Here is a 27,049-nt window from a genome sequence, read left to right as displayed (position 1 = left end):
TCAAAAGTAGCACTGTGATCTACCAGAACTCCTTTACACTTGGTGTATCCTAATGGCGTTGGGCTGTTCTGGTGTGGTGAAACAGCCACAGGCTGAGAGCAGAGCAGAGGAACAGGCTTCTCAGAGGATGAGAAGCAGCAAAGAGCAGAACTGTTTAAAAGAAACTCAAAAGAAAAATCTGGAGTTTCTACTTGCTATGCATAAATTCTCAGCAACATTTCGCATCCTCAGACTTCTGCTTTTTGCTTTTAAAACCTTGCAATTGAATTACTGCTTGTTATGAGAATAGTCTGTTCAACTAATTTGTGCAGAAGTACCAAACAATGCATATGACAAGCCTTTTCTAGATGGTATTTTTAATTTTTAAGAACTGTTGAGGGCAAAGTCAGTCAGTCTTTTTAAACTCTTATTAGGATGTGCAACTCTACAAATAATGCCAAAAAAAAAGAGCAGCATTTAAGCTCCCCATTTCAGTTCTAGAAGCAATAGAGCTTTTTCAATCCAGTGACTTAACAGGGAAAAACTGAATTGAATAGACACCTGGTTCCTCAGGATAATCCTTGCCAACATTTGGTATTTTTTCTTACTTTTCTCTGACTAGACAAGAATTTTAATTTTCTCACCAAGATCCTTAATGAGCAAGGCTAGTGGAATATATTAACATTTGAATGTAATGTATTCTGCTTTTCATGGCTACCTGCAGAAAAACTAGAAATAGGTTTAGCAGAATCACTCCCTGTGGATGTCTAGTCCTCTGGATTTAACCACCAAAGCAAGTATTTAAAAAAAAAAATAAAGCAATGCTCTTCCTTTCCTTATATGATGTTCTTTACCAGAAGCAGTGTTATTCTTGCTAAACTGATAAGTTTTTCCTGACATGTTGTCAGGTTTCATCAGTAGATAACAACAGCTGATGACAAAAGAAAAGACCATGTATTTAAAAAAAAAAAAAAAATCACAATGTGACATCATGTAATTTTGACATGTGGCAACCACACAACAGCCAGGAGGGGAAGAAAAAAAAAAGAGAGACAACGAAACAAAAAAACCACCACAACCAACCCACGTCACTGTTTTTAGTTCAGTGCCTTCTATTTCAAGTAGCAAACTCTTGTACCACTTCAGAATAAATGATCGAGGTCTCAGTAACATCTCCTCACAGATTCCTGCTAAATTGCTTTTAAGCGAATACAAGTAGATTTGCTACACATAGTGAAGCAAAGTAAAGGTTAAGCTGGTCATTATAAAACACAGGTTACCTGGGGTTAGGCTGGAACTGAGTGTTTACCCAAGAGTTTAAGTGGGAAATTATTGTATGCTTTGTCCATAATGGAAGCTGAAACATATTTCTTATTTCTAAACAGGTGCAAGCTTTACAGTGAGAGAGATCTTCAATGGGGTGGCAGCCACCTGAAATAATTAACATTGCCAGCAAATGATAATCTTGCTGGGGAAAAGTAAAGCGGTTCCAGATAACATATTTATTTAGACACATGGGAGTTATTCTGTTTGGAGAGTGCTCAGACTGGTGAACAAGTAGTTTAGGGACCTTTGAGAACACAAAAATATCTACAGTCAAATTTTACCTATGTTCTTCCATGGTGAGAAAGTCAAACGCCCGGACAGACTCTATTTTCTTTCTATTTTATGAAAACTGTGGATTTACTCCTGCTGAAAGGAGCACCATTCTCTTTTGAAAGCAGCATAGCTGCTTTTACCATTTTTTTTTTTTTTTTTCCCCCCATCCAACAAGCATATAATGTTGTGGGGGCTGAATTCCAAACTAGCCTTCTCCAGGCCTTAAAGGGAAAAGGTACCATACAGTAATTCCCACCAATCACAACAGCCATTCTCAGGTTTTTAGCTTTGCCACTTATAGGACTTGATTTTTTTGGTTTTGCCCAATATACAATACCAAATCTATAATAGTGGGGTCAAAAAGACTGATCTACCTTCTGAATTGAAATTCTGGATGCTTTCTATTTGTTTGGACTCCAAGCTCAGAAGGAAGCAAGCATGTGAATTTAAAAAAAAAAAAAAAAAAAAAAAAAAGGCATCCTTAGATTAACAGCTACAATTCAATCTTGCAAGTGCCTAAAAAAAAAAAAAAACACCAAACCACCAAACTAGGAGTGACTCCAGAATCACAGCACAGTTTTAAGAGGGGGCTCATTTAGTGATGGATATTTTATATTATTTACTTGCCTTAAATTTTCTAATTCTTGTTTCTTCAAAGGCGAAGAAGGTGGAGCTGCAATGAATTTATCCCCTTCATGACTTTTATTGCTAAAATAAAAACAGTGTATTAATTATAAGGAGTGACTGTAAATAATTAATTAAAAAATTCTCAGTGTAATAAGAATTGATATTTATTTGACGCATTTAAAAGACAGGAAAAATTCTATAGCCTAAAAACCAGGGAAATTAAGAGAAGGGGAACATTTCCTGGGAAGGATTTGACTGACAGACCAAACAGCCCACACCTTTCTTCACAACCTTAAGCTATTTTTGAGGTTTAATGTAGAATGAGAACTTTAAACTGGAGAGAGACAGAATTTGCTGCATTTTTAGCCTCTCTTCTTTTAGCCTGTAAGAAAAGCAGTAAACTAGTTCTCTTCCTAGACATCTTGAAAACTAATTACATCAATATTCTAGAACTAACCCACAGAGTGCTACAGCTTCTTTAGACTTCTGGCTCCCCTTCTCCTTAAATTATTGTTTCAAAATGTCCTTTTTTAAAATAAAATTCCACTTTAAAAAAATTATGCTTGGCTTTTTTTGAGGAGCAGGTATTTGCTCTATTTAAAAAGTATGCAACTTTGCTCTCCAATAAGCTGAGAAAAACTCCTTCTAGAATGAGAATTGAAGGCTGACAGCTGCACCCTGGCAGAGACAGACACTAAAGTTTAGAAACAGATTTTTTTAAAAAAAAAAAGAAAGAAAAAAAAATTGGAATTGAAACTGAGTCTGTCCACTTATCAATAAATTTTTAATTGATGTAGTTTCATATCTGCTCATTACAAACAGGTAAAATAACTCCAACTTAGACCTTCAAAACAGACAGCAACAACTCCAAACCTGTACTCAATACTGTTGTAGTATGTTGTAGTATTTCATGCCTTTGACAAAAATTAGATTAAAAAAATACCCTTAACCACTGAAAGTATTCACTGTATTCTTGTGAATACGAGCAGAATCTGCCTCAGAGTCAGCCTGCTCAATTAGTGGGATTTGCTTCAAAATCATCCTGTTCAATTAGTGTGATTTTCTTCAAATGCCTTATATGTTTTACTTGCTCTCTCACAGAAGGTCCCTTGTCAGAAGGGACAAATCCTTAGATATTTCAGAATGTGACACACAAGTTCAAGAACAGCCTGCTTTGTTGCTGGATATTTTGAAATTGGCAATGACCACTGGGAGAGATGAGGGAGTCTTTTTTTTAAGCTGAAGCAGCATCTGGTTTTGAAAGCAGAAGGTAGTAAAGGATCCTCCCATACAGAGTTTTCCTTTTCCCACTCCTACAAAAGCAAACAAAAACCTCCCCAAAACAAAACAAAAAAAAAAAGAGGTCTTGTCTGGTAAGGGCCACCTTAGTGGGCCCCATAAGCTTAAAATTTAAGTCTCACTTAAACCAGAGAAGCTTCATCTCAATGGGCTGCATACAGCTTCTTAGGGAAAGTTAGTTCACAATCTTCAACCTCAGTAAGGAGAAAAAAACCCAAAGAAACAAACAAACAAACCCCCACAACAACACCACCACCACCCCACCACACAAAAACTCCAGACTTTTATAAATCATTTGGTCACTTGACAGGAAAGATTGTCATTGGAAAAATGTGTTACAGAGAACAGTCTTCAAATATTGTTTCGAATATTGCAGCCACCAACTCCCAGCCCTAGTCTATCCCCAGGCAACCCCAAAATATATGGGGATGCACCTTGTGCCTATGCAACACTGCATATGCGCAGTAAATCCTGACAAATGGATGATCTTAAAATTTATCTGTACTTGGGTCCGACAAAACCATTGTGCTTTTTCACTCTCTGAGCAGGTAAAGTTTTAACATAGCCACTTTTTCCAGATTAGTTATTGTAACTCTTCCCTTCTCAAAATGGTCATTAATGAAAGTGCAGGCTACAGCCAAATGTCCTCTTCAAAAGGAAGTTCAGAACGCATCAGGATCAACACAAAAAATTAAAACACCTTCCTGCTAGTTAACATTTGACATAAATTGCCTACAAGTTACTTTTTCTGAAGCTTTAAGAAAAAAGATATTTTTCTTAAACTCTTTTTTTTGTAAAATACAAGTTATTAAGCAACAGCTTCATGCTTCTTTCCTGCTTCTAAATCTAGTTTCTCCTTTCTAGTCTAAAAACAAACACAACAAAACATACTAGGGCTGATGAACGTCAAATCTGATCGTGGGGAAATGTCTACAACTGAGTTGCTAGACATTTATATATTGAATCAAGTGCATCGCACACATGCACACACACACAAAAATCACTGTAATGTGAAACTTCACTTACAATTAGAGAAATATCAATATGCACTGCAGGAGGGTGTGGGAAAACATAACATATGCAGCACAGAAAATAAGATGGCCAGTGAAAAAAAGAATTTCACTGTCTAATTTATTAAAGTTGTTAGGAATCATAGCAATCAACTCAGTACTTTTTTCTTAAATTTAGCATAGCAGCAATTAAAACAATGAACAACTAACCAACTTCCTCAGATATCCCAACAACACAAAGAGAATTTAGAAATATGTTATTTTTTCCGTTGCCCAAACAGGATAGGTAGCAGCCACAGACTGTCAGCCCAGAGTTACTTTGGACAAAAAGGTTTATATGCAATTCTGTTTACCTGCATGTTTCACTGCTTTCACTGTTTTCTGTATTTCCCCCCAGCTGATTACTGGTTTTGGATCCATTTTCCTGCTTTGACTCCTGCTGATCTTCTGGCAGTAGCAGCAAGGCATTTCTTAGACAAATCGCTGCAAATTCCATACTGGCTACAGGTATTGCTGAGGACTGCCCATCACTTAAAGAGACACAGAAGTTAGCCAGTGAGTAGCAAACCTACTAAATTAAAAAATAAAAGCAGAGCTCCAGAAATTCCTGAAAGCAAAAAAAGTTACCCTAAAAAAAAAGTTAAATCATGTTTTAATAGATATACATTTAATTTATGATGACTTCTGTATCTTGCTATTCTTACATATGGAAAGTACACCACAACGCCCAAATAGAGTGGGCAGATTCAACTACATAATTTCAGTGAGTTCTTGTTTTACTTCACTTCCTGAAGTTTTACAACAGAGCAATTAGATTCTTCCTGCACTTTTCTAAAGTGAAAAAAAAATATATATTTTTTAAGTGAGAAAAAACACGACAAATTTTGATAACTGGAAATAGGAATTTCAGAGAAATCAATTTTAAGCTTTAACGGCCTTTTTGGTTACAATGAATACACAGTTAAGCCCTCTGCTGGCCATCACAGAGGAGGCATCCGAATGATGTTCAAGTAGGGCTAATCAAGCTTTTTAGCATGCCTCTCTCTTTGCTACATTAATAATTCCGAAATGAATCGTTATTCCATGACAGTTTTAAAAACTCCTGACAAGCAGATACATATCCTTAACAAAGCTACGATAACAAAATAAAGAGCAGATGGAAAACATACTTACTTATAAACAACATTCTGTATTGACTGGGATGCTAGGACTATCTTACGGTGGTAGCCTTGACCTACTATAGATTGCACAATTCCCTTTTTGCTGGGAAGACCTTTAGTCTCTTGTTCTGATGTCTAAAAGGAAAAGAAAGGGAAAAAAAAGACTAAAATATCAAGGCTCGTGAATGAAAGCTTGACAAAATAAGTGAAAGCTGGAAGACTTTGAACCCTGCTAAAATGTAAGAATTAATAATTTCTATGGGTACAGTTTTAAATCTTGGGTACCATGAAGGATTAGGCACCTTCTGTTGTCTTTGTGTTGCAGAGGGATTTTACTGCACACAGTGTAACCACAGATTAGTGCTGACAGCTTATCCGATAGCCTACTGACCTAGTTTCTCCTCTGTTTTGAAAGCAAAAGAACAATGAACCAAGTAATATTAAAAGCACTGCTAGGATATCTAAAAGAAATCATATGATCAGCCAAGTAATATTCACTGTAATGCTTGCTATCTTTTCTCCCTGCTTACACAGCTTTCAAAGCACTCTCTGAAAAAGCTGCTCTCAAACCCTTCCATGGAGAGCATGAAGCTGAACTACAACATATGCGAAGTTAAATCTTGTTTAACAGATTTTTTGAGTATACAGACATTCCGGGGGTCAAATGAACTTAAAGCACCATAACTGGTAGTCCCAAGAACTCTCTCTACAGTATATTGACCAGGGCTTGTTTGTTCTACCATAAGCCATCTTAACATCTTTGTCGGTAAGTAGTTAGTGATGAAAAGTCACAGCTGTAAGGAGAAACTTATTCTAAATCTGTATTTTAAATAGCTATCACTATTCAGAAAAATTATTGGAACCTATTGTGAAGAATATTGATGTTATAATAGCATTTGCTGTCACAAAAAAATATACACAATAAGTTTGCATATGAAACACATATTTTGGAAAAGATGTTGAAGAATACTTCAGAAAGGGAATCATCTTTCATCTATATTTTATAAACTAAAATACTAAAACAGATGAAAATTAGCTTCAATGAAATTTGTTTTCTATATGGTGTTCACAACATGTATACATGAACCCATACTTAGATAACATGCAATATCATTGCAAATTGAGTTACAAGGTCAAATTAAACACACTATTGATTTTAGGGCCTCACTTGTGTTGCAAATCCATCTTATAATTTAAAGACACTTCCCCTTTGCCATCCATCCAAAGTTGTTTTTTTTTCTTGTAAGATTACAAATTTAGGAAACAGTAAGCTTGTTTTGTGACCTGAACACAAGCTCCCTGGTATATGACACAACATCACAACTGTAGGAGAAGAAAACTCTCTTCAAAGAGCCTGGTATGAGCCACTGCTTTTGCTGGTCTGTAGTAAACCAAGTGCCCCATAAGGGTCTGTTTTTTCCTCTTCTGGACTGCTAAACACTGCCCTTGTAAAGAGAATTCTAGCTTTGTTTTTTGCCACAAAACCTATGCTAATCCAGTCCCTCGTACTCAGTTTTCGACTAGAGATGATCAGCTCTGTCTTCTTTACCTATGCATGATTTGTAACCAGTAGGACAGACACAGAAAATTGCAAAATCAGAAAGCTGTTCTTCCTGCACTCGCTGTGCTTCATAAAACTCAGAACTACCTGACAACACCTAGCACATACATGATGGAAGTCGGTGCGGTTTTGACCAAACACTCTTGAAACTTCAATGCTGTGAAATGAGGATATAAGCAAATCTCATCTATAAAGCTATAGATCTGCAAATATATTTCTTAAAATTTTCTGAAATAGAGACACCAAAATAATGTGCACCATTGAAATTCCCTCGTGTAACCTTATAGAAGAGCAGTTCTAACAGCCACTTACGTGCTTTTGTTTCATCTCACACCAATCTTTGGAATAGCTGACTCAAATTTTTCTGAACTTAGAGAAGTCAACTAAACACTAGGTCTCAAGACATTGTTTCCATGGTGTTTTTCCTCCATCTGTTGTAGCTTCAGATTAAACATGCAAACACACATGCACAAAAATAATTAATCTGGACTTCCACAGAGGTGTTGCAAAATCAGGCCTTTAAAACGCAGAGATCGATTCAAGGTAGTATTTCTTCCTTTCTCTGATCACATGTATTTCATAACTACAGTCAAAATAAGGAATCTGCAAATCTACTTACCCCTTTATTAGCAGCAATGCAGCATTCTGCTATTCTCAGCCAAAGACGAGGGTTTGAGTGATAAACCTGGACTGCCTCAATCAGGCACTCAAAGGCAGCTAAGGGCCTTCCAATATGCAAGAGCTGAATTCCACAATTGTAGAGCAACTCATACCGTTTGTTAGTCAGTAGCGTACACATGGGTCTCCCCGAAAATTTTTTACCTGCAGAAAAGAATTACATCACATTGGATGTGCAGGTCAGGAGAGCAGAAGACATAACTCCAGGAGGAGTAAGGAAGCTGTGTGAAATACCCCAAAACTACCAAGACGCCCCTTTCATTGCAGAAATTCACTAGTCTCCCTCTGTAAATAAATTCCTACCACATCAAAGCTGATACCAAAGACTAATTGTATTCTTAGTAAAGGCTGAAGTACATTAAATGCTAACCACTTATATTCCTTGTCATTCAAGCTAAATGTTATATAATAATTGAATTCTAGATTTGTGAGAATACACATCTTTGTTACTTATAGAAATTACAGAAGAAAATAATTTTGCTGTTAACGAGCATAAAAAATTTTCTGTCTTCACACTGGTACCTAAGACTGCACTTAGGTCCAGGGCCAGGGAAAGAATAGGAAAACAATAAAATGTGTGATAATAACTAGATTTTAAAGAAAACAAGAAATGAAAAAAAAATAATCATCATGAAATCATTTACTTGGAAGAGAAAAAAAAACCTTAAGAAAACTTATTATAATGTTTCTCTTTTTTTGCCTTTTGTATACTTACAACAAAAGTAGATAGATAAAACTAACCATAAAACCAAACAACAGATGAAGATTTCTCCTACAAGTCTGAGCATTGTTCAGTAAGAAAGTTTGAGAAACTCACTATCTTCCAAATGCTAATTTAATGGTATTGCACTCCACTTTTTTTTTTTTAAACTTGGGAGATACAGAAAAACACATACTTCAAGTCCTGATGATACTGCCTACTGTCAGCAGGACTATTAATAACATCTTTAAGGATGCACAATAGGTCACAGAAAATTTATTTTGTCATACCTCCCTGACTGATGGTCAAAGACTACAAATGAGAGAGAAGTAATTGCCCCGGCCCCACGGCACATCGAAGAAAACAGCAGAAAAAGAACATATTTCATCATCATCTGTTTCTGCCAACAGCAACTATACTCTGAAATCAAGTTACAATCAAAATTCTTTTACCTTCCTTATCCTGTCCTCTGCAAAGATATAGAACAAGAATTTTGCTGATAGTTACAGAAAGCTTCTATCCTTTTTTATTTTTTTTTTATTTTTTTTTTATATTTATTTTTTATTCATTCACCCACCCCTCGTCTACCATCTGTTTTCATCTCTTAAAAGCCTTACCTGGATCTGAGCTGCCTGTTCCTAGCTGTGCACACGCATTATCGTTTTCTTGCAAGGCTTTTTTAAAGTAAAAAATTCCTAAATTGTGCTTTCCCATTGCAAAGTGGATGCAGCCAAGATTGTTCCAGAACATACACCTTAAGCATTCACCTGAGAGAACAGCAAAAGATCATTTTCATAAACTGAAAAATGTCGCTGAGCCCATAAAATGCTCCCACCGCTCTTTCATGGGTCAGCATATTATGGTAGTGTACTAAACATATTCTTCAGCAAGATGTTCGTGGATTATACAGTTACATCCCTGCCTCACAAGCATTTTAATAACCTACATTTCTGTAAACCATTCTAGTTCTCTTGGACAGTTGACCTGAAATGACCTATATGTAGGCATCCAGATTTCCAGATCTTATCAGATCATCAGATGCTAGGAGAGACATGTATAAAGCCAATTTGATAGACTGCAAGTTGAACTAAGTTTGCCTGAAGGTTCTCGTAGCATTTAGCATACAAGCACTTCAAGTTTTCTAACAGATGGCTCTTGTAAAAAAGGAAATTCTCATATTATGTTACCTGCCCAAGTTTTATAAAACAAACACATTTCTCAACTAACCACACAAGCAGGAAACGCACTCTCCTTCCTAAATATATTGTGTTCAGGTAACACTGTAAGAAGCTCCTTCTAAATAATAAAAGACATAAAATTAAGCTTCTGACTTATCTGCTGGTAATTGAGGCTTTACAGGGTTACCACTGATAAGGAAAAAAGAAAACAAAACAAAACCAACACCCTAAAAATTCAAACAACGAAGAAATGAACCATTAAGAAATTAACCAGACATTACTTTAATCATGACCTAGGAAGACAATTAAGTAAACATTCTACTGTGCAAAAAAGCTCGTGCAAAAGAGTTACATGAAAATAAAACATTCCAGAAAAAATGACATTATAAAAAGAGCTTTAAATGTAAAAATTTTTGAAATGATAAGTTACAGTAAATTCTAGAAGCGTCAAAATATGCCAGAATAGGCATTATGGCAAATATTTTTAATGTTTTCTATGAAATTTATCTGTAAATACAGAAGTCTACAAAATGTATTCAGTCTTGTGATTTTCAGGGCCAACTCTGTGACTTCTGTCATCTAATTGCAATCTATGCAGCAATACCTGCTAGATAAAAGATCTTACAGCACAAGAAATTAAGGCTACTATCATAAAACCAGCACTGAACAAAGTAGTAAAGAAATTCAGTAGTTTTACAGTGCAAGTACTTTTTGAAATCCTAACTCTCTATTGACACAGGACAGAGCTTTCTCTCTGGATTTTTCAATTGATGTTTTAACAGTCAACTAAAATCTCAAATATATTTAATTAATACCATATACAGTGAATGTATATATATACACACAGCGTACAAAACTTATTTATGTACTAAAAATATGTATCTAAAAAGTATACATATTTATGTGCTATTATCTCTCTGTGCATCTGTACATATAGACAATTTCTAAATACAAAACTTAAGATCGCATACAGTAAAAGTCAAACCTTTACACTTCATGAAACATTTGTTTCCCTCACAATAATGATTACAACTGCTATAGTTTCCTCTCTGAGTACAACCTGAAATCTCATTTCTAGATCTAGTACTTTGCTTTGTTTCATGTCTTGATTTAGAGTCCCAAATATAAATCTTACAAATATTACATTTACATCTTCACAAATCCATTTTCTTAGACAACCACTGCATTGTCTAGAAGAGTGTTACACGAAGGAGCACAACAAGGAAGATGAAAACATATCCAGCATACAAACGCATGACATTCAGGGCCTACTTAAGTAATCATTAATACGCTTAAAATTAATATCAATGAGTAGTCGTATTATTCTCCACATTTACATACTTGCAGGATGAAGGTTTTCAATTTTACCTGTTTTCATGAAGCCTGGATGTTCAGCAATGTTTGCACTGTTTAGAAGTTTCACCGCTTTACGATAATTGCCCCTCAAATATTCAAAATTACTTTTAAGAAAGAGAGAAGGAGCTGACTGTGAAGGAGAAAACAAGAGTTAATCATCTCTTGTTTGATGATTTCTACTGCTAGCGTTAAATCACTCCACAAACACCTTGCCCCTGTTGCCATTTTAAAAATACATGGACTTAGGCCTTAATGCTTTCGTGAAGTAGCATTTCTTTGTTGAGCACATGACGAGCACTCACCTCCTCCGAACTACAAAACTACGCACACTCTTTGTCACTGCTCTAAAACCCAACGTTATACTAGACAACTCTCTCATGGCCAGGGCTAAACGCAGAGGGTCTCCTTTTTGTTTACGAGCATCTTTCTCCAGCCTGTCTTCTAGTACACTCCTCCCCATGCTTCCCTCCCTGCGGAGTTCAGTAAGTTCCTCCTGGGCTGTGATCTTCCTGGTCTGCCAACAGAGACCTCATGGTCCAGAAGGATTTCTGTCAAACTAGCAGCTGTTGAGACTGGCAACAAAAAGGAAGTGTTCTCCTCCCATTCCCTGCTCCTCAGTTAATGCAGAATTTATCTGGGATGGTGGACGTAACTCTGAGTTGAGAACTCCTATGCAAAAAAAGAAACTGCTTTCTAGCAAGAAGTAAGCCTCTGAGAAACTTCAACAAGAAGAAAAAAAAAAACCAAAAAAACCCAAAACAACAACACACAAAACCAAACCTGCATATCCCAGAATCAATATTTTATGAACTGGTTTAAACCACCAATGACATCAGAAGCTTGTAATACCCGTAACATTTATAGTAAACTAAAACTTGTTTTGTGCTGCTTAAATTATAAAGCAAACAGAACCTGTTTATTGTAGTGTTTCACTGTTATTTTGGTATCATTAACAAAAAAGTGCATTTTTCTGAGCAACTGAAAACAGTACAAGTAAGAAAATTCTACACTGGTTACACGAGCAGAAGAGATTGCAAACCTAGCTGACTATATAAAGCATTATTTCAGACATCCATTCTCAATAAGACCTTTCTTTGCAAAGAAAGTTAGCAAATTCAGTTTTAAGACTGAAAACAGATCTTGATTAGAACAACTATAGCCTTAAGAATACTTACATTCCCAGCTGTATTCATAACAGACTTGATCTCCCTTTTGCATGCTTTTAGTGACTTCATCTGGATATAGGCTCTCACCTTATACTGTTAAAAATTAAATTTGTTAAATAAAAACCAATCAATAGTGCGGGTTTTCAAGATGAACTGTATCTAGACATTTATTACAGAATATTTTACATACATCTTTAAAAAATAGTAAAAAGCCATTCAAAGATTTCCTAAAAAAGAAATTCTATTCAGACTTTCAACAACAAATTTACAGGCTTCTTATTTACAGAAAGCAGATGCACATCTTGTTCAATGCTCAACAGCTACTCTATATTCAAACACAATTCAAATCACAAACTAATTAATATCTTAATCCCAGACATTTACCTACTAAACTGAAAACACCAATAAGTATGTGTTGATAGAGAAGCATTTTGTTTCTTCACGTATTTTTCCACAGAACACTACAGTGAAATAAAACCTCAGCTGATTTAGAGTGTTTGAGGTCTAACAGATACCAAGTCAGTGCAGCTAACTGTAGTTTAAAAAAAAATATTATAAACTGCAGGATTCATTTTTTTGTGTGCACGCGTTAGGTCAGTTTTTTGTTTTACAACATGAAATTCAAGGAGAGACAGATATCACAATTCACACTGAACTAGATTTGAAGTAAGTGGCACTCAGTTTTAAGTAAAACTTGAACTGATGTTCATCTATAAATCATATGCAGACACTTACCTGATGTATCTTAGATTTAGCAACTTCTATTAGAGCTCCACTTTCAGCTTTTTGATTTGAAGAATCTTTATTTGTATTATTACCTGACTGTCAAACAAACAAAAAAAAAGGAAGTGTTACAGTCACCTTTTAAATTCAGTTCACAGATTCTTTCATAAGTTATTTTCATCAGTCTCACGTGAAGAAAAATAAGTATTTAACAGTAGAGAAAATACACATCCCCAAATACTGTAACTTGAGCTTAACAATCAAAACCCAAGAACAACTACACCAGCCTGTGAAAAGCAGAATTCTGTATTAACATTAGTGTTACACCATGTTGCTCTGCAGTTGAGGTATTTTAAGATGATATGCGCATTCTAGAGCCTCTAATATTTTCTTCAGTAGAATTACTATATACTCAATGATAAAATATTTTACCCTAAGTGTGACATTCCATCAACAGGAAAAGAGTTAAACTGTCCCCTTTTCACTTCCAAACCACGACTCGTTCTACTGATCTTTCCAAAAGACACATACAAGAGATTTCATTTGAAAGTATGCCTCGTACTTTCAAATACTATGTAAAAAAAAGATGCTTGACTCCCCATACTATGGTATGCAATTGCAATTCCTCTCTGACACAGGTTATTTCCCTTTCAAATTTAGGATCTCATATGGTCATAAGCCAAGACAAACAAGGAAAACTAGGTATATTTGGCCCTGAAGATGAGCATCTTTCCAATGCAAGTCTCTGACTTAAGAAATACTTCTCAGCTCCCTGGGAGTAAAAGAAAAGGGTGAAAGAGAGGGAATAAACGGCTGCTGTATAAAATTAACTCAGTTACTAACAAGTATAAGTTGCTATGTGAAGTTACAAGTGATCTAACAGTTTTATAATTCAAAAGCATTTTTAAAGAGTAATTTTGGATTGAGTTAAAGCATACTTCTGGTAAAGACTTAGTGGCACTCATATAATTTTAAGCTTACCTCATTTTTTCCATTCTTGCTGTTATTGTTGCCCTGTGAAATCATTTTTTCCAGAACAGCAAGCAGATGCAAGGCTTTCTCAGCTTGGTAAGTTAGCAGATACAAGTCTACAAGCAAGAAGCACACAGCCTGGGCAAACTTCTCTTCTGTATAAAGCAAAGAAATAAAAAATCATTTTACAGCTCTAATATCAATCCTTCCAAACATGACTGAAGAAAAAAAATTGTTATAAAGTGCATCTATGCAACATTATAAGAAAAATCAATATATCACATAACAAAAAATGCAGATATCTACATAATGTAGATAAGTACATATACTGAAAAAAAAAAAAGTAATTCATTCAAATGGCATCAGCATAAAAGCTCAGGCTAAAGACAGCTTAACATGTACTTCACATTTATAGATTTTTGAGAACTGGTCTAAGCAGACCAGCACCAAACATCCAGCATCTAAATAGACAGATGGAACCATATGCATATCCTATAGAACTTGAAAGGATTTCATACAGACACATCTCTGCTTGGCTGGCTTCACAGACTAAGTCCCAAACAGGCATATTGAAAACTGGGAGGAATTGAAGTAGAAACACAATAGTGTTTACTTAATTTATTGACACACACATACATCTTTCAGCCTTGCCACCCCTAAAATGCAACAGGGATTATGAGGTTATTTCATACAAGTACTGCAATCCCACTTACACAGGGTGCCATAGCTCTCAAAATCTGGAGACTTCATTTTCAGGTATGAGCACATACAATTATGTATGACCTAATGCAGGTCTTTAAAAATGTGAGCGCCCCGACAAATAGACACCCACCCATGAAGTTGCACGATGACTGAAAATACTAGATTTAAAATAATTTAACAAGGCTGTACATATTATTTATATAAATACCTTTTTAAACTGGGAAAAATTAATTTCTGTTTCATTATACTTGTCTGCTAAATGCCTCTGAAGTACCTTCCACCCAAATTCAATTGTTGTCCTTGATATAAGTAAAACATATTTTTCATTCTGAAGCCTAACTCCTTTTTCAGAACCATATTAGGCAATTTATAAATCAGTTGTCTGATAGCGAGAAAGACTGAAAGATCTTTCCATAATTATTGCATGAAGAAAACTCTTCGTTCTGTCTACATACCGAAAGGCTCTATAAACTGGTACAGCTTCTCCCCAACTGATATAGCCTCAGTGTACTGACGCAGATGATACAAAATAACAGCTTGATTGTAGTACAGCATGCTATTCTCAACATCATCTAAACCATCCATTTCTTCAACAGCAGAGTGAACCTGAAAAAAAACCCCACTCATTTCACTAAACTTTTGATACCCATGGTTTTTAAAAGTGCCAATTATTTAAAAAAAAAAATCCAAAGGTCTAAAGATAGGTCAGTAAGAGTTATAAGCAAATAAACTTTGTTGTTCAACATACATCCAGAAAAAAAAAATTACAATTAAATAGAAAGCTGTCAATTGAGTAGTAAAGTAACATTTTCACTTTTTTACTGTTTCACAAACTGTTTCAGGGTAAGGAACTTTCTATAGCAGGTCTTTCTACAGTTACAATCTCTGAAATTCAGCTTCAGGTCAATTTCAACAATAACTAAAAACATAGCTAGAAAAACAGCATCCTAAATGATTAAACAGCCTCAGAGGTTTAAAACTAATGTTACTTTCTTATTCCTTTATTAAATCTAGGGGGCAAGAGGCAGAAGTTTTATTCCTATTTCACTAGGAGATCTTGTCACCATTAATAGTACTCAAAATCAAATACCATGTCAATGTTTGCATTACCTGGTTCTTCAGCTGGTTAAGGGTTTGTCTCAAATTGTCTGTTGTAGTCTGGTTACTTTTACAGAACTCCGCAACAGCAGTATTCAAAGTTATTTTGTAGTCATCTTTGTTTATGTCTTGAAGGGTATTTAAGTGTTGTAAACAAGCATCATAGTTTCCAGCCTGGAAATTACACAGGTACCAGAAACACCATTAGAAGATACAAAGTTTAAACTAGCAGGCTACTAACTTTTAATGAAAGTACCCACTGTAAATTTAGAGAGCAAGGTAGTATTTTCTCTATCAAAAGCAAGTGAACTAAATGTCTACACACATAAATATTCATCTGCATAAATAATGAAGTAAGAGAAGTCTAAAAGTTGACATCATATCTGATCTTCAAAAATAATTTTGTGGAGGAAGGACAAACAGAGCAGTCTATTATCAACAGATGTTTCCATGAAAAGTGTTATTTTGATTTCTCTTCATCGTATTATTTTGAGTTTCAAGATTCTTTATTGCCTCAGTTTTCAGGATGTTTCACACGAGTGGCTGCAGTTGCTTATGGAAGTCCCAGCTCATTGTTTTATGTTACTTCTTCGCTTCATCTGGAGAGACTGTGAGTTACAATCTAGTTTGTGGAAGTCATCTTAAGATGGGTTGGAAAAAGAGGGTGTCACTTTCCCAGTACAGGTTTAAATAATATTTTTTCCATGTTTCAGCTGTTGTGTGAAGTATTCAATCATCTAGGCATGCCTAAACAGAAACTAGAACCCAAGCATGATGCTCCTCTGAGGTGTGATTTAATAAAAAACAAAACAAAACAACACACCTTTCTTCGACCTCAGGAATAGGCAAGGACTTCAGAAGGGCTCACCTTTCTGCTTTCAGTTTCAGTCTTTTCTGGTTTTGTGCAGGAAGAATTTACTGGCATAGAGGAATGAAAGAGAACTCCAAACTCTTTCAACTATGTTAAGCCTAAATGATCCTTCACTCTCTACTGTTCAAATTCCTATACAGGAATAATCATCTTCACCACTTCCATATCAGGGTTAATTCCAATCTGGTGACAGATTCGTTTCCATCTCTGTCAACACTTCACAAGCAAAAGCTGTGCTCTTGAGTACCACGACCACTCTCCACTTCCTCCTCCTTTTTAAGTGCTGTGCCATGGAACTTCTCCTGGGCTCCTGCTTAACTTCCTCTATTAGGGAAGAATTAGAACAACAATGGGCTCTGTGGTCCTTCTGCTCTTCCTAAGAAAGCTGCCATTCTGCGGCTACTCTCAACAGAACCATCCCGGTTCCTTTGGCCTCCTGTGAAAGCACAGTTATACAGTTTACAGAGAAATGTATCAGGACATCGACACGCAGCATTTCCACAACTAAGTATCAACAGCATGGATTGATTGCCTAGTGACTATGTGCATAAACACAGGGACTTGCAACTCAACTGTTCGCATGCTCTTTAACTGAGACAGTTCATCTCCCAGTAATTTTCTTCATGTGTTACACACTCGGAGCTTCAAGAGGGCTAGCTTTCAGACCACAACAAAGCTTCTAAGTACAGTTGGACTAAAAACCTTGAACCCTTAAATGCTCAGCTTATTTTGTGATGTTTCTCCTTAGCCAATAGTCCTTTAATCTATTCTGTTGACAGGGTCTAGAATATTATATATAATTTTATAGTAATTCTGTCTTGACTAAAATTGGAAACGCAATATGATAAAGCAGCATGCAAGGCAGCCCACAAAGCTATTTACAGCAACTCAACAGCAAGCAACATTGGCAGACAAGGCACCAGACTAATTCTGCTGACATCTGTCATCACCTCACAACTCCATGACCTTAGAGAGTTCTTAAAGCAAGAAAAAAAATCATGATATGAACAAGATACATTGGACCAGTATAAAACTAAAGACAAAGTCATCAGCGGATCAAAAGTATTTTGGGCATGGTCATCTGTGGGCAAGGTGGAAAAGAGACAACCCTTTCCTGTGCCTTCAGTTCTCAGGATCAAATGACGATGAGCAAAAGGTTATTGAAAAAAGTGTAATTGAGCTAGAAAGTACTCATGAAAACATCAGCTGTGGTCAGTTTAATGACAAACTTCATGCACTTTATAACAACATTCCAGACAAAATAAAAGTAATGAGTGAAACATACGAGCGGGAATCTCAAAAGACAGTGTTTCAATTCTTGCCTCGATCTATTTAACACATCCAAAACTGAATTATGCAAGGCATTGTGGAGACAGAGATATAATAATTAAAAGGAAAAGTAATTATATTATTTGTCACTTGCTACACTAAATAAAATTAGGAGAAAATACAAAGAAAGAAGTAAACTGAAAGACCTGGTACCTGAATTTTAACACACACACACAAAAAAAAATCTTCCAAGAAACACAAAACAGGTAGTAAATACATACGGTGTTATGTTTTGAAGAATATGTTTTTAACGTAAAGTAACAGAACAGTATACAACGCTTTTTGTAAAAGAATACAGCAACATGCTAAAACAAAAAAGGTTGGTTTGGTTGCTGTTTTTTAGATACATATTTTTCCTTTAAACCCTTAAAAATAATATTTTTAGCTTGAAGCGATAAATTCTTCAGAGGGATCATGTATTTCCAATGCTGATACAGAATAGCAGCCTGCTTCTTCTAATGAACTCATTATACAGCTTTTAAGGCTACTAAGTTTAGAGAATCAAGATTAAAGGTGCTTTTGTGCACTCCATTCAAGTATCCCCTTCAGTCTTCTCTCATCACAGAAGATAGAAAATGCATATGCTGTCCTTATAACACAACTAGTACTGCTCTTGCTATAATATCCTATTAATACATTTACAACAGTGCTAAGAACACAGAAAAAAAAAACAATTACACAAGCCCATTTAGCAGCTATGTGGTAAATTAGAAGTCTCAGAGTGTCTTACCAGAAAAGCTTGTAATGCACTGCTCGACAATTCCTTTTCCTGATCAGTAATCCCAGAAGTACCCGCTCCTTCATGTTTCTCGGTACTTTGATCTGTAAAATGGACAGAAGATTAAAAGAAAGTTTGCAAATCTGCTGACAGCTATTCAGTTTAAGAATTTTGTTTCTTCCAGTTCTCAACATCCTCCTGCCAGTACAAGTAAACTTCCAGATAACTGCAGCACTGTCTCCCTGCTACACTAAAATATCTCAAGTTATCCTTATACTCCTAGGGAATTTTTCTCCATAAAATGTACATGAATTAATCCTAGCTAAATTACTGTGCTCAATCAGTAACCAAAGCCCAGCAAGTTAACTGACAATGCATGCATTTCAGATTTCTCTCTAAAGCTGCAACCATACACTAGGATTGTCTTTATTTGCACAAAAATTAACCATGAAGGCCATACATCATACAATATGTACCACATTAGCTTAGATGAAAACCTATGCACCCTCTACGCTTCTTCCTAAACAGGAAGTAAGGGATGCTTTAGAGAACAACATAAAAACCAGAGCAAACACTGGAACTTCCACCTAGCTCCCTGCTTGGGAAGAATAAGTCTCCCTAAGAGGCTGCAATTGAACCCTCATTGTTAAAAATATCTATCAGGTCTGTCAGTGGTAAAAACTCTCTGTACTTTTGTATTCTTCAGTGTAGTGATTATATGGCAAGACATGAGCAAATGCTGCCTATTCGCTTTTTCAGCTTTACTCCCGATCTTACTCTTTGAATCATGTTTCTTCCAAGGTAAGCAGGCACAGTTTATTCTGCATCTTCCTCACATGTTTTTTCCCAGATTCTTCTTCAGTTACACCTTTTTCCAATTAAGACAACATGCACAGCATGTGGCAATTACAATGGTGGCCCCTTTGAGCATTTACAAAGCAAGATAATAAGGTTTCAACTGTCTTCAATTTATTTTACATAGAAGTCCTAAAGTTTTACCTTTCAGTCACTATTGAGCATATTTTTCAGAAAGGAGTCTACTGAATGGTTTTGTCATAACGTAATTAAGAATTCAGTGAAGGTGCATTAAAACCCACAGCACAGATATTCCATGCCAAAGAAGCTGAAACCCCCACTCACCAAACCCTTTCTTGTACTGAACACAAACTAAAAAAAAAAAAGCACCACACCAAAAAACCAAACCAAAACAACCCCAAAACACAACAAACACACACTATATGACCACCACACCAGACAGTTTATTTCTAGAAGCATTAATGCATGTGCTGGAACATACAAAAATCATGATGTTTTTGAAACAAAGACTTTATAAACCAGCAGTAGTTTCCACTTTGCAGAAAACTATTTCTTGAATTTCACAGTGGAAGCTTTGCTCTAACCTACCCTTTGCTACCTTAATAGCCTTGGTAGGCTTTGTAAATTCAATGTCTTCATTCTCTTCCCTAGAATTCACAGATGTAATGCAAACTCTGCTAATTTTGTTTTCACTTTGAACACATGAAAACACTTATCTGTGAGCTCCACTGCAAAATCAATTCCCCATCACCACCAATATATCTGGATCATCTGTTACTACGAAAATTTACCAAATAAGGCAAACAACACTAAGGGGCAATTAAACCTCAGAAGATTCATCAATTAACATCCACAGTAGGAATAAAGCAGACTTAGTAATGTATTCATAGTTTGTGGTTGTTGCTGGGAAGATAGCGAGATCCCTTCCATTGCCCCATGCAATAACACATTGGAGCAAGAAATGTAAATATTTGTTTGTGACTTTCATCCTGCATCAAGATGCCAATGAATCTGAGAATTTAAAATCTCAACAATCTTACACTTGCAAGTTACAAAGTAACCCACAGTGATTTAGACAAAATTCAGGATTCAGCAATTTCATTACTCTGGACAGCTGGGTCCTCAGGGGGCCACAGAACTGCATACACCTGCTATAGAATCTGGCTGTGCATAAGGCATTGATCAACACCACTTGCACTGCCTTCTCCTTCAAAGGGAAACACGAGAGAAAATTAACACACAAAAAAGCTCAGAAAATTTTTGTTGTGCCAAGGTTTTCTACAGCAAAAGAAAAAAGGATCAAGAAGCACCCTTCCTCCAAGCTAAATGTAGATTAGATCTGAATCCTGCTCTAAATCTTGAGGTTCTACAGCTGAACAGAAAGCTATCACCCTCCAAGGACCTACAGAACAGCAGTGAATAAGCAAATGCATTTTCTCTCAAACTTATCATAGAATCAAAGGTCATCTAGTCCAAGCCCCCTGCAATGAACAGGGACATCTTCAACTACATCATGTTGCTCAGAGCCCCGTCCAGCCTGGCCTTGAATGTCTCCAGGGATGGGGCATCTACCACTTCTCTAGGCAACCTGGGACAGTGTTTCATTATCCTCATTGTAAAAAAATTTCTTCCTCACATCGAGCCTGAATCTCCCCTCCTTTAGTTTAAAACCATCACCCCTTGTCCTGTCACAACAGGTCCTGCTAAAAAGTCTGTCCCCATGTTAACTGTTACATTACCTGATTTACTCGCTCAGCGTGCCTTTCAGACTGTGCCAGTAAAAATAACCATAGCGCAGAGGCTTGAGACTCTAAAACTCTTGAAGTTGATAATGCTCAGTCTGGTCAAGAGGTTCCTCACATCCAGGTTTACCTCCCAGAGTGCCATCAACTATGGAGTGCATTACTGACTGCTGCCATTGCAAGTTCATAAAATAAGCACCTCAAATCAAGGTAGGCTTATGGAAATCTGAATCCCGAAGTAAAATGTCTTCAGTTGAAATGAAATATAAACTGCAGAGACTGTTGTCTAAGTTGTGTAATAAAAGCACCAGTTCTATAGCTGTTTGATATATTTCCTATGGAAAAATCAGAACAGGTCTACAGATTTCACTATGTCTGCTGATAAATTAGAAAAAAAAACCAAAACGAAACTGGGAACTATTTTAAGCAAAACCAGAACTGTCCCTTCTCCTATGAAGTCAGTTTTCTGGCTGTAATCTGATCAACTGCACCTACCATGACTCGGTAAACAAAGCAGGTTTGCAACACCTGAACTGGAAGCTTATCAAGAAAGAATAAAAGCTTATCAAGAAAGAATAAAACTAAATCCAGCTGATGTAGGACCAAAACCAAAAAAACCCAAAGCTTTGGCTACTGTCTACCCTTTTTGCCCAAACACACTCGAAACCTGTTAAAGACCTAGAGGTCCTTCTCATCTATGGTAATCCTGACACGCTTGTTTAGACCAGAATCTACTGCTTCAGTTGATATTTATTACTGAGATATCTCACAGACAGGAGTCACCTAAAAGGTGGCTGGCACAAGATGCTGAAAAGAACCCTCCAATGCAACTTAAATGGGAAAAAAAAAAAGTACTCTTGCTCTTGTGACTGCAAATGGTTACCAAGTGCTTGCAAATAAAACTATTATTTCCATATTTCTTGAGGCATTTGAAAATGAAACAGGTAGGTGCATTGCTCCCTGGTAAAACACACGGCATACCACTTGCTCACTCAGATGCGAGCATGGCACACCAGTCACTACCAACATCCTCTTATCCATACAGTAGCTACAATTATCAGGTGAAATATCTGCAACAGCGCAGATTGTCTGCTTTACAAATGATAGGACTTGATTTATCTCTGTAAATTGTATTTACACATGGCCTTGTTTATTTAACTTTTCATTTCATCCAACTTTCACAAGTACAGAACAACTCTAAAACTAATACTTTTCAGGCTAGTGATGAGGGGCAAGAGGGGCAACCTGGAAAAGGACATAAAAATCAACTGCTCAGATTTTGATCTGGAGGAAGCTGCTACACTGAGTTTGAAGTTAAAGAAGCAAGTCAGGAAATTATCTTCTTAGTTAGCAACCCCGGGGCTGAGCAGCAGAAACACTGTCACAGCTTCTTGGCTTTGCACAAGCAAGCAGCTGGTCCTGCTGGAGAAGTTACATCATGATGGGCAGCAGAACTTTGGGAAAACTGGCTCTATGAGAGAAGAACAAGGAAAAAGCATGAGACTGCTACCTGAAAAGGGAGATGGCTCCCCTCATCAGCTTGCTGCCACAACATCATATAAGCAACAAGAAGCCACATCTCCCACATAGACAAACTCAAAGACACTTGGAGAGTGACTGCAGTCATCATCCTTCTCACACCTGTTCTCCATTCCTCCAAGGACTACTGTTCCTGAGTTCTTGTGCCTAGGCCCTGCAAATTACATCTTGCATGAACTGTACTGTGGAATACCAGAGCATCTCTGGAATTATTTTTTATTTCCAAACTCTACAGGGAGGGGGATAACCTCTTCCTCTGAAGGCGAGGAATCTATCACATGACTCTTGCGCCAAAAGCATTTTGAATGTTATGAAGATCAGCCAGAGTTTTTAGCCTTTATAAGATAATGAGAGTTTGTGGCACCAAGGCTACATTTTTCTATGAAGTACCACACTACTAGTATAAATATAACAGACTCCTTAAATGCTGTACAATAGAAAGTAAACACTTTTCAGCAGAAAGTTATTTGTAACTCACTGCTATGAACAAGTACGGTATGTAGAATATCTTGCCATAGCTCATGTCTTTGATTCATTTGGGTACATACTCTTTCTTTAAGTAAGCACAATTGAAAAGTTCCTTCAGCACTTTGAAGAACAACAAAAATACAAAAAACTTAATGCCTTGTTCTTTTCTCTTGTAGTTCCAAAGAGCTTCCAGTGCTTATAAATAAACATAGGATAGTTTAGTACACATCACTCAGTACAGTACACTATTTTTTCCCACAATCTTTTTCAGCTACTGAGTGAGGAGTTTGATATTTAGCACCCAGAGCAAAAAAACGCTTGAGGTGATTTTAAATAACCACGTGAAACCAACTGAAAAAAACCAGAGGACACGAGTAGATCCCTTTGGCTTTCCTCCACATTGGCCTCTTCTCCATGGGAGAGGGACAAGCACTAGCTTATCAATGCTAGTAAGTTACAGAGCAGCTGTACGTGAGATTTATTTTGGTGTTTACCAGAAGATGATTTATTTTTTTTAATCTCAGCAATTTCACTGAATAGAGTCTTTCCAGGCCCAAGTTTAGGAAAGTCCCGCTCATCCCCTGAAAGCAAAGTGGCAACTCGGAGAGAATCGGACTGAACCCCGGAGATTCAGCAGCAACCCGAGGCGTTCAAACCTCCCCAGCACCTTCCGAATGCCCCAGCTTAACAAATTAACCCAGAAGCTCAACTTCTGTAGCAGTTATTGAGCTCTCTGAGACACGCACCCCCGCCAGTACGTGCATAACGACTTCCCCACCGAGCCCTTCCAGGCCAAGGACACGGAGGGCCCCGTCCCTACAGGGACACAGGCCCCGCCGGCACCTCGCACCGGCCGCCGGTGGCCCGAGCGCTGCCGCCGCGGGGGCACTAACTTCCTCGGCGGAAGGAAACAAGGCGGAGCAGGTCAGGGAGCCGTTGCTCCTTCCGCCCGGGACGTACCGGCACTCACCGCCCCCCGCGCCGGAGCGTATTCCTCCGCGCCAGGCGGCCCAGGCCCGAGGCGGGCACGGCGGGCACGGCGGCCCGCGGCAGTTCCCCCCGCACTCACCCGCAGCCTTGTCCGCCGCCATCTCCCCTGCTGCGCGGTGCGGCCGCGCCGTCCGAGCGAGTCGATAGGGCCGAGGCTTCCCGCACCGCGCCGAGCGCTGAGCGCACCACCGCCAACCGGCCGCTGGCCCCAGGGACTACTTTGCCGCCGCCGCCCTCCGCGCGCGGAGCCCGCCCCGCTGACTGCACCACTCGCTCCTATTCGCCCGCTGCTTCCGGGTTCCCGGCGGCCTCGCGACGTGCGGCGGTTGCCGGGGCACCGCGCAGCTGACGTCAGGACGCCGCAGCTCTTGCCCGCCGAGGAGGGGTTGGCGAGGGCGGTGCGGCGCATGCGCGCCGCGTCCCGGCCCGGGGGCAGGCGGGGCAGGGCCGCCATGTTGGCGGCCGGCGGGTGTGCGGGAGGGGCTGGGCCCGGTTCTGTGTAGATGCTGCTCTCCGATTCTTCCGCGGCACCGAGTTGATTGGCAGGTGTCGGCCGCTGTCTCGAATGTATTTTTTCTGCCCGGGACGTGCTGAGATCCCACCCCCGGAGCAGCCAGTGCCGGGAGCGGTGACCCGAGCTCTTCCTTCAGGTGTCACCGGCTGGTGATGAGGAAACCTTCAAAATACTCACTGGTTTGCGCGGATTATCAGCCTGACGATGTCCAGCGTTGTCAAGGTGCTCCTCGCCACAGCAATGGCGGCGCATAAGGTGGCGTCGTGTCCGCATCCCGAGCTCCTTTCTAAGGGGATGTTTGAGCTCCCGAGGGAGCCCGGGTTCACTGTGCAAGTTTGAAATGTCCTGGGAATTCAGTGTGTTGGGGGGCAAAGTAAACCTCATTAGACGGAATTAGCATTTGTTATTGTTTTCATTATCTTTGTCATTAAAGTACCAGACATGGGGTAAATGACACTGGCGGCATCATAAATCCTATGTTCATAATGACTTCGATATACTCTGTATAGTAATTAAGTGTTCACCTTTGCTCAGATGTATCTTTGTAGGCTCAGGGGCCTGCCTGGGGACAGACTTTAGCAGGGGCTGTTAGAATAGGACAAGGGGTAAGGGTTTTCAATTAAAAGAGGGGAAATTCAGGCTAGACACGAGGAAGAAATTTTTTTACCATGAGAGTGGTGAAACACTGGCCCAGGTTGCCCAGAGAGATGGTAGATGCCCCATCCCTGTAGACATTCAAGGCCAGGCTGGATGGGGTTCTGAGCAACCTGATCTAGTTGAAGATGTCCCTGGTCATGGCAGTGGGTTGGACTAGATGACCTTTGAAGGTCCCTTCCAGCCCAAACTATTCTATGATTCTACATATTTTCCTGGCTCTTGGGCAGGGAGTCTGCAGATGAGTATGGAGGAGCCACCTTCTCCTCTGAGCCCCCACGGTTATATACAATGGGAGGTGGGATGAGGTCAGGAGAAGAGGCCTCAGGGTGTCCCATCTCGGGTGCCCAAAGGCTCCCTGTGTTTCTGTCCCTTGGAGTCAAGCTCCTGAGATGTGGGGACAGTTACCCTTAATTGCCATTCCGTGAATGTGAGCTCTCCATGTGCCTCCTCTGTGTCACAGGGGGGTTCCTGTAACACTGCTTCCATAATTTTGTAATCTATTAACATTCTTGTATTATGTCTCCAGATGTGGTTCTCCAAGACTTCCCCCTTTCCTCATTTATTCCCATTAAACATCGACTTGTTTTTCTACTTGTGACGGTTAAGTGAGGACACAACCAATTCTGACTGACAGATTCTCCACTACATGATTTTGACCTTGTTGCCAGGTAGACAGCATTTGTCAAGAAAGTCCAGATTTGAGGATGAAATTTGTCCTTGGGGAAGTCAATGGCAAAAGTGACTCAGTGGAAGCAGCATTGCTTCTTACTAGTCTTTTTGCAGTAGGTCACCAACTATCATGTTTTCCCTGTACTCTGCAGTCAGGCAGCTCAGAGAGGTAAGGTTTGTAAGGCGAGGGGATACTTTGTTTAACAGAGAGATACAGTTGGAAAAAAAGAAACAGGCTTTTAGACACACCAGCTCTGAAGCCTTTAAATCATCATAGCTTTTAATGAACCAGGCCCTGTAAAATGAAAGATTCTAAAAACATTATTTCAGGAATTTGAAGAGCAGGATAATTCTTTTTATTTTGTAATTGGAATTCTGAATATTCCGAATTATGTTTAATGACTTATATTAATTAGCACTTCTCCAACTCCTCTTCCCTAGACTCTGATCTTCAGACTTTCCTTTAGACAGACATACATGAGAGAATCCAGCATCCTTATTCCTAAGTATCTTATTCCAAGTCTCTGAATTTGTTGTATCTTCTTCTGTAAGAAATAGCTGCTGGCTGGGACCATTAGGCCATATCTGTATTAGAGAATATCTGCCAATAAAGTTGTAATAGCAAGTCCTCCTAATGTGTATATATTTACTAGTGTATTTATTTATTTATGCTGGCATTTTATTTATTTGTGTATTTATATACACAAAAAAGTACACATATGTAAAAAACCACGCTGTTTGGTAAGCAATAGAACCTATAAAGGCAAAAGCACTGTACTACTAGTGTAACTGCATATTCTCTCTGACTTTATTAAAACAAGAAAGTCACCAAAAACCCACGCAGAGTGACAGAGCAAGAATGTCTAATGTGGGCCTGACATGAGTGTACATCTCCCTCTCAGGCCTGGTACAGTGTTTATTGCCCCTA

General features: G+C 38.3%; 1 protein-coding gene across 2 annotated transcripts in view; it reads right to left on the bottom strand.

Annotated features, from left to right (window-relative positions):
* Nucleotides 1–24,561, bottom strand: part of CNOT10 (CCR4-NOT transcription complex subunit 10) — a 33,012-nt gene extending 8,451 nt beyond the window's left edge. The window contains exons 1-13 of one of the 2 annotated variants that reach the window (XM_065628434.1): nucleotides 24,361–24,561; nucleotides 18,739–18,830; nucleotides 15,821–15,982; nucleotides 15,166–15,316; nucleotides 14,018–14,163; nucleotides 13,049–13,135; nucleotides 12,323–12,406; nucleotides 11,160–11,277; nucleotides 9,231–9,380; nucleotides 7,855–8,057; nucleotides 5,688–5,809; nucleotides 4,868–5,044; nucleotides 2,206–2,286 (exon numbers count right to left, since the gene is read on the bottom strand). In XM_065628434.1, coding sequence (XP_065484506.1) covers nucleotides 2,206–2,286; nucleotides 4,868–5,044; nucleotides 5,688–5,809; nucleotides 7,855–8,057; nucleotides 9,231–9,380; nucleotides 11,160–11,277; nucleotides 12,323–12,406; nucleotides 13,049–13,135; nucleotides 14,018–14,163; nucleotides 15,166–15,316; nucleotides 15,821–15,982; nucleotides 18,739–18,830; nucleotides 24,361–24,382 — 1,595 coding nt within the window. In that variant the 5' untranslated portion in view covers nucleotides 24,383–24,561. Of the gene's footprint in view, nucleotides 1–2,205; nucleotides 2,287–4,867; nucleotides 5,045–5,687; nucleotides 5,810–7,854; nucleotides 8,058–9,230; nucleotides 9,381–11,159; nucleotides 11,278–12,322; nucleotides 12,407–13,048; nucleotides 13,136–14,017; nucleotides 14,164–15,165; nucleotides 15,317–15,820; nucleotides 15,983–16,676; nucleotides 16,751–18,738; nucleotides 18,831–24,360 lie in introns of those variants that run through there. The other variant, XM_065628435.1, reaches the window with a different exon arrangement.
* Nucleotides 24,562–27,049: the final 2,488 nt, after the last annotated feature.

The sequence above is a fragment of the Caloenas nicobarica genome, chromosome 2, assembly GCF_036013445.1.
Source record: "Caloenas nicobarica isolate bCalNic1 chromosome 2, bCalNic1.hap1, whole genome shotgun sequence".
NCBI classification, from domain to species: Eukaryota; Metazoa; Chordata; class Aves; order Columbiformes; family Columbidae; genus Caloenas; species Caloenas nicobarica.
The sequence above is the reverse complement of the archived record's forward strand: the minus strand, read 5'-3'. Positions and strand labels throughout refer to the sequence as shown.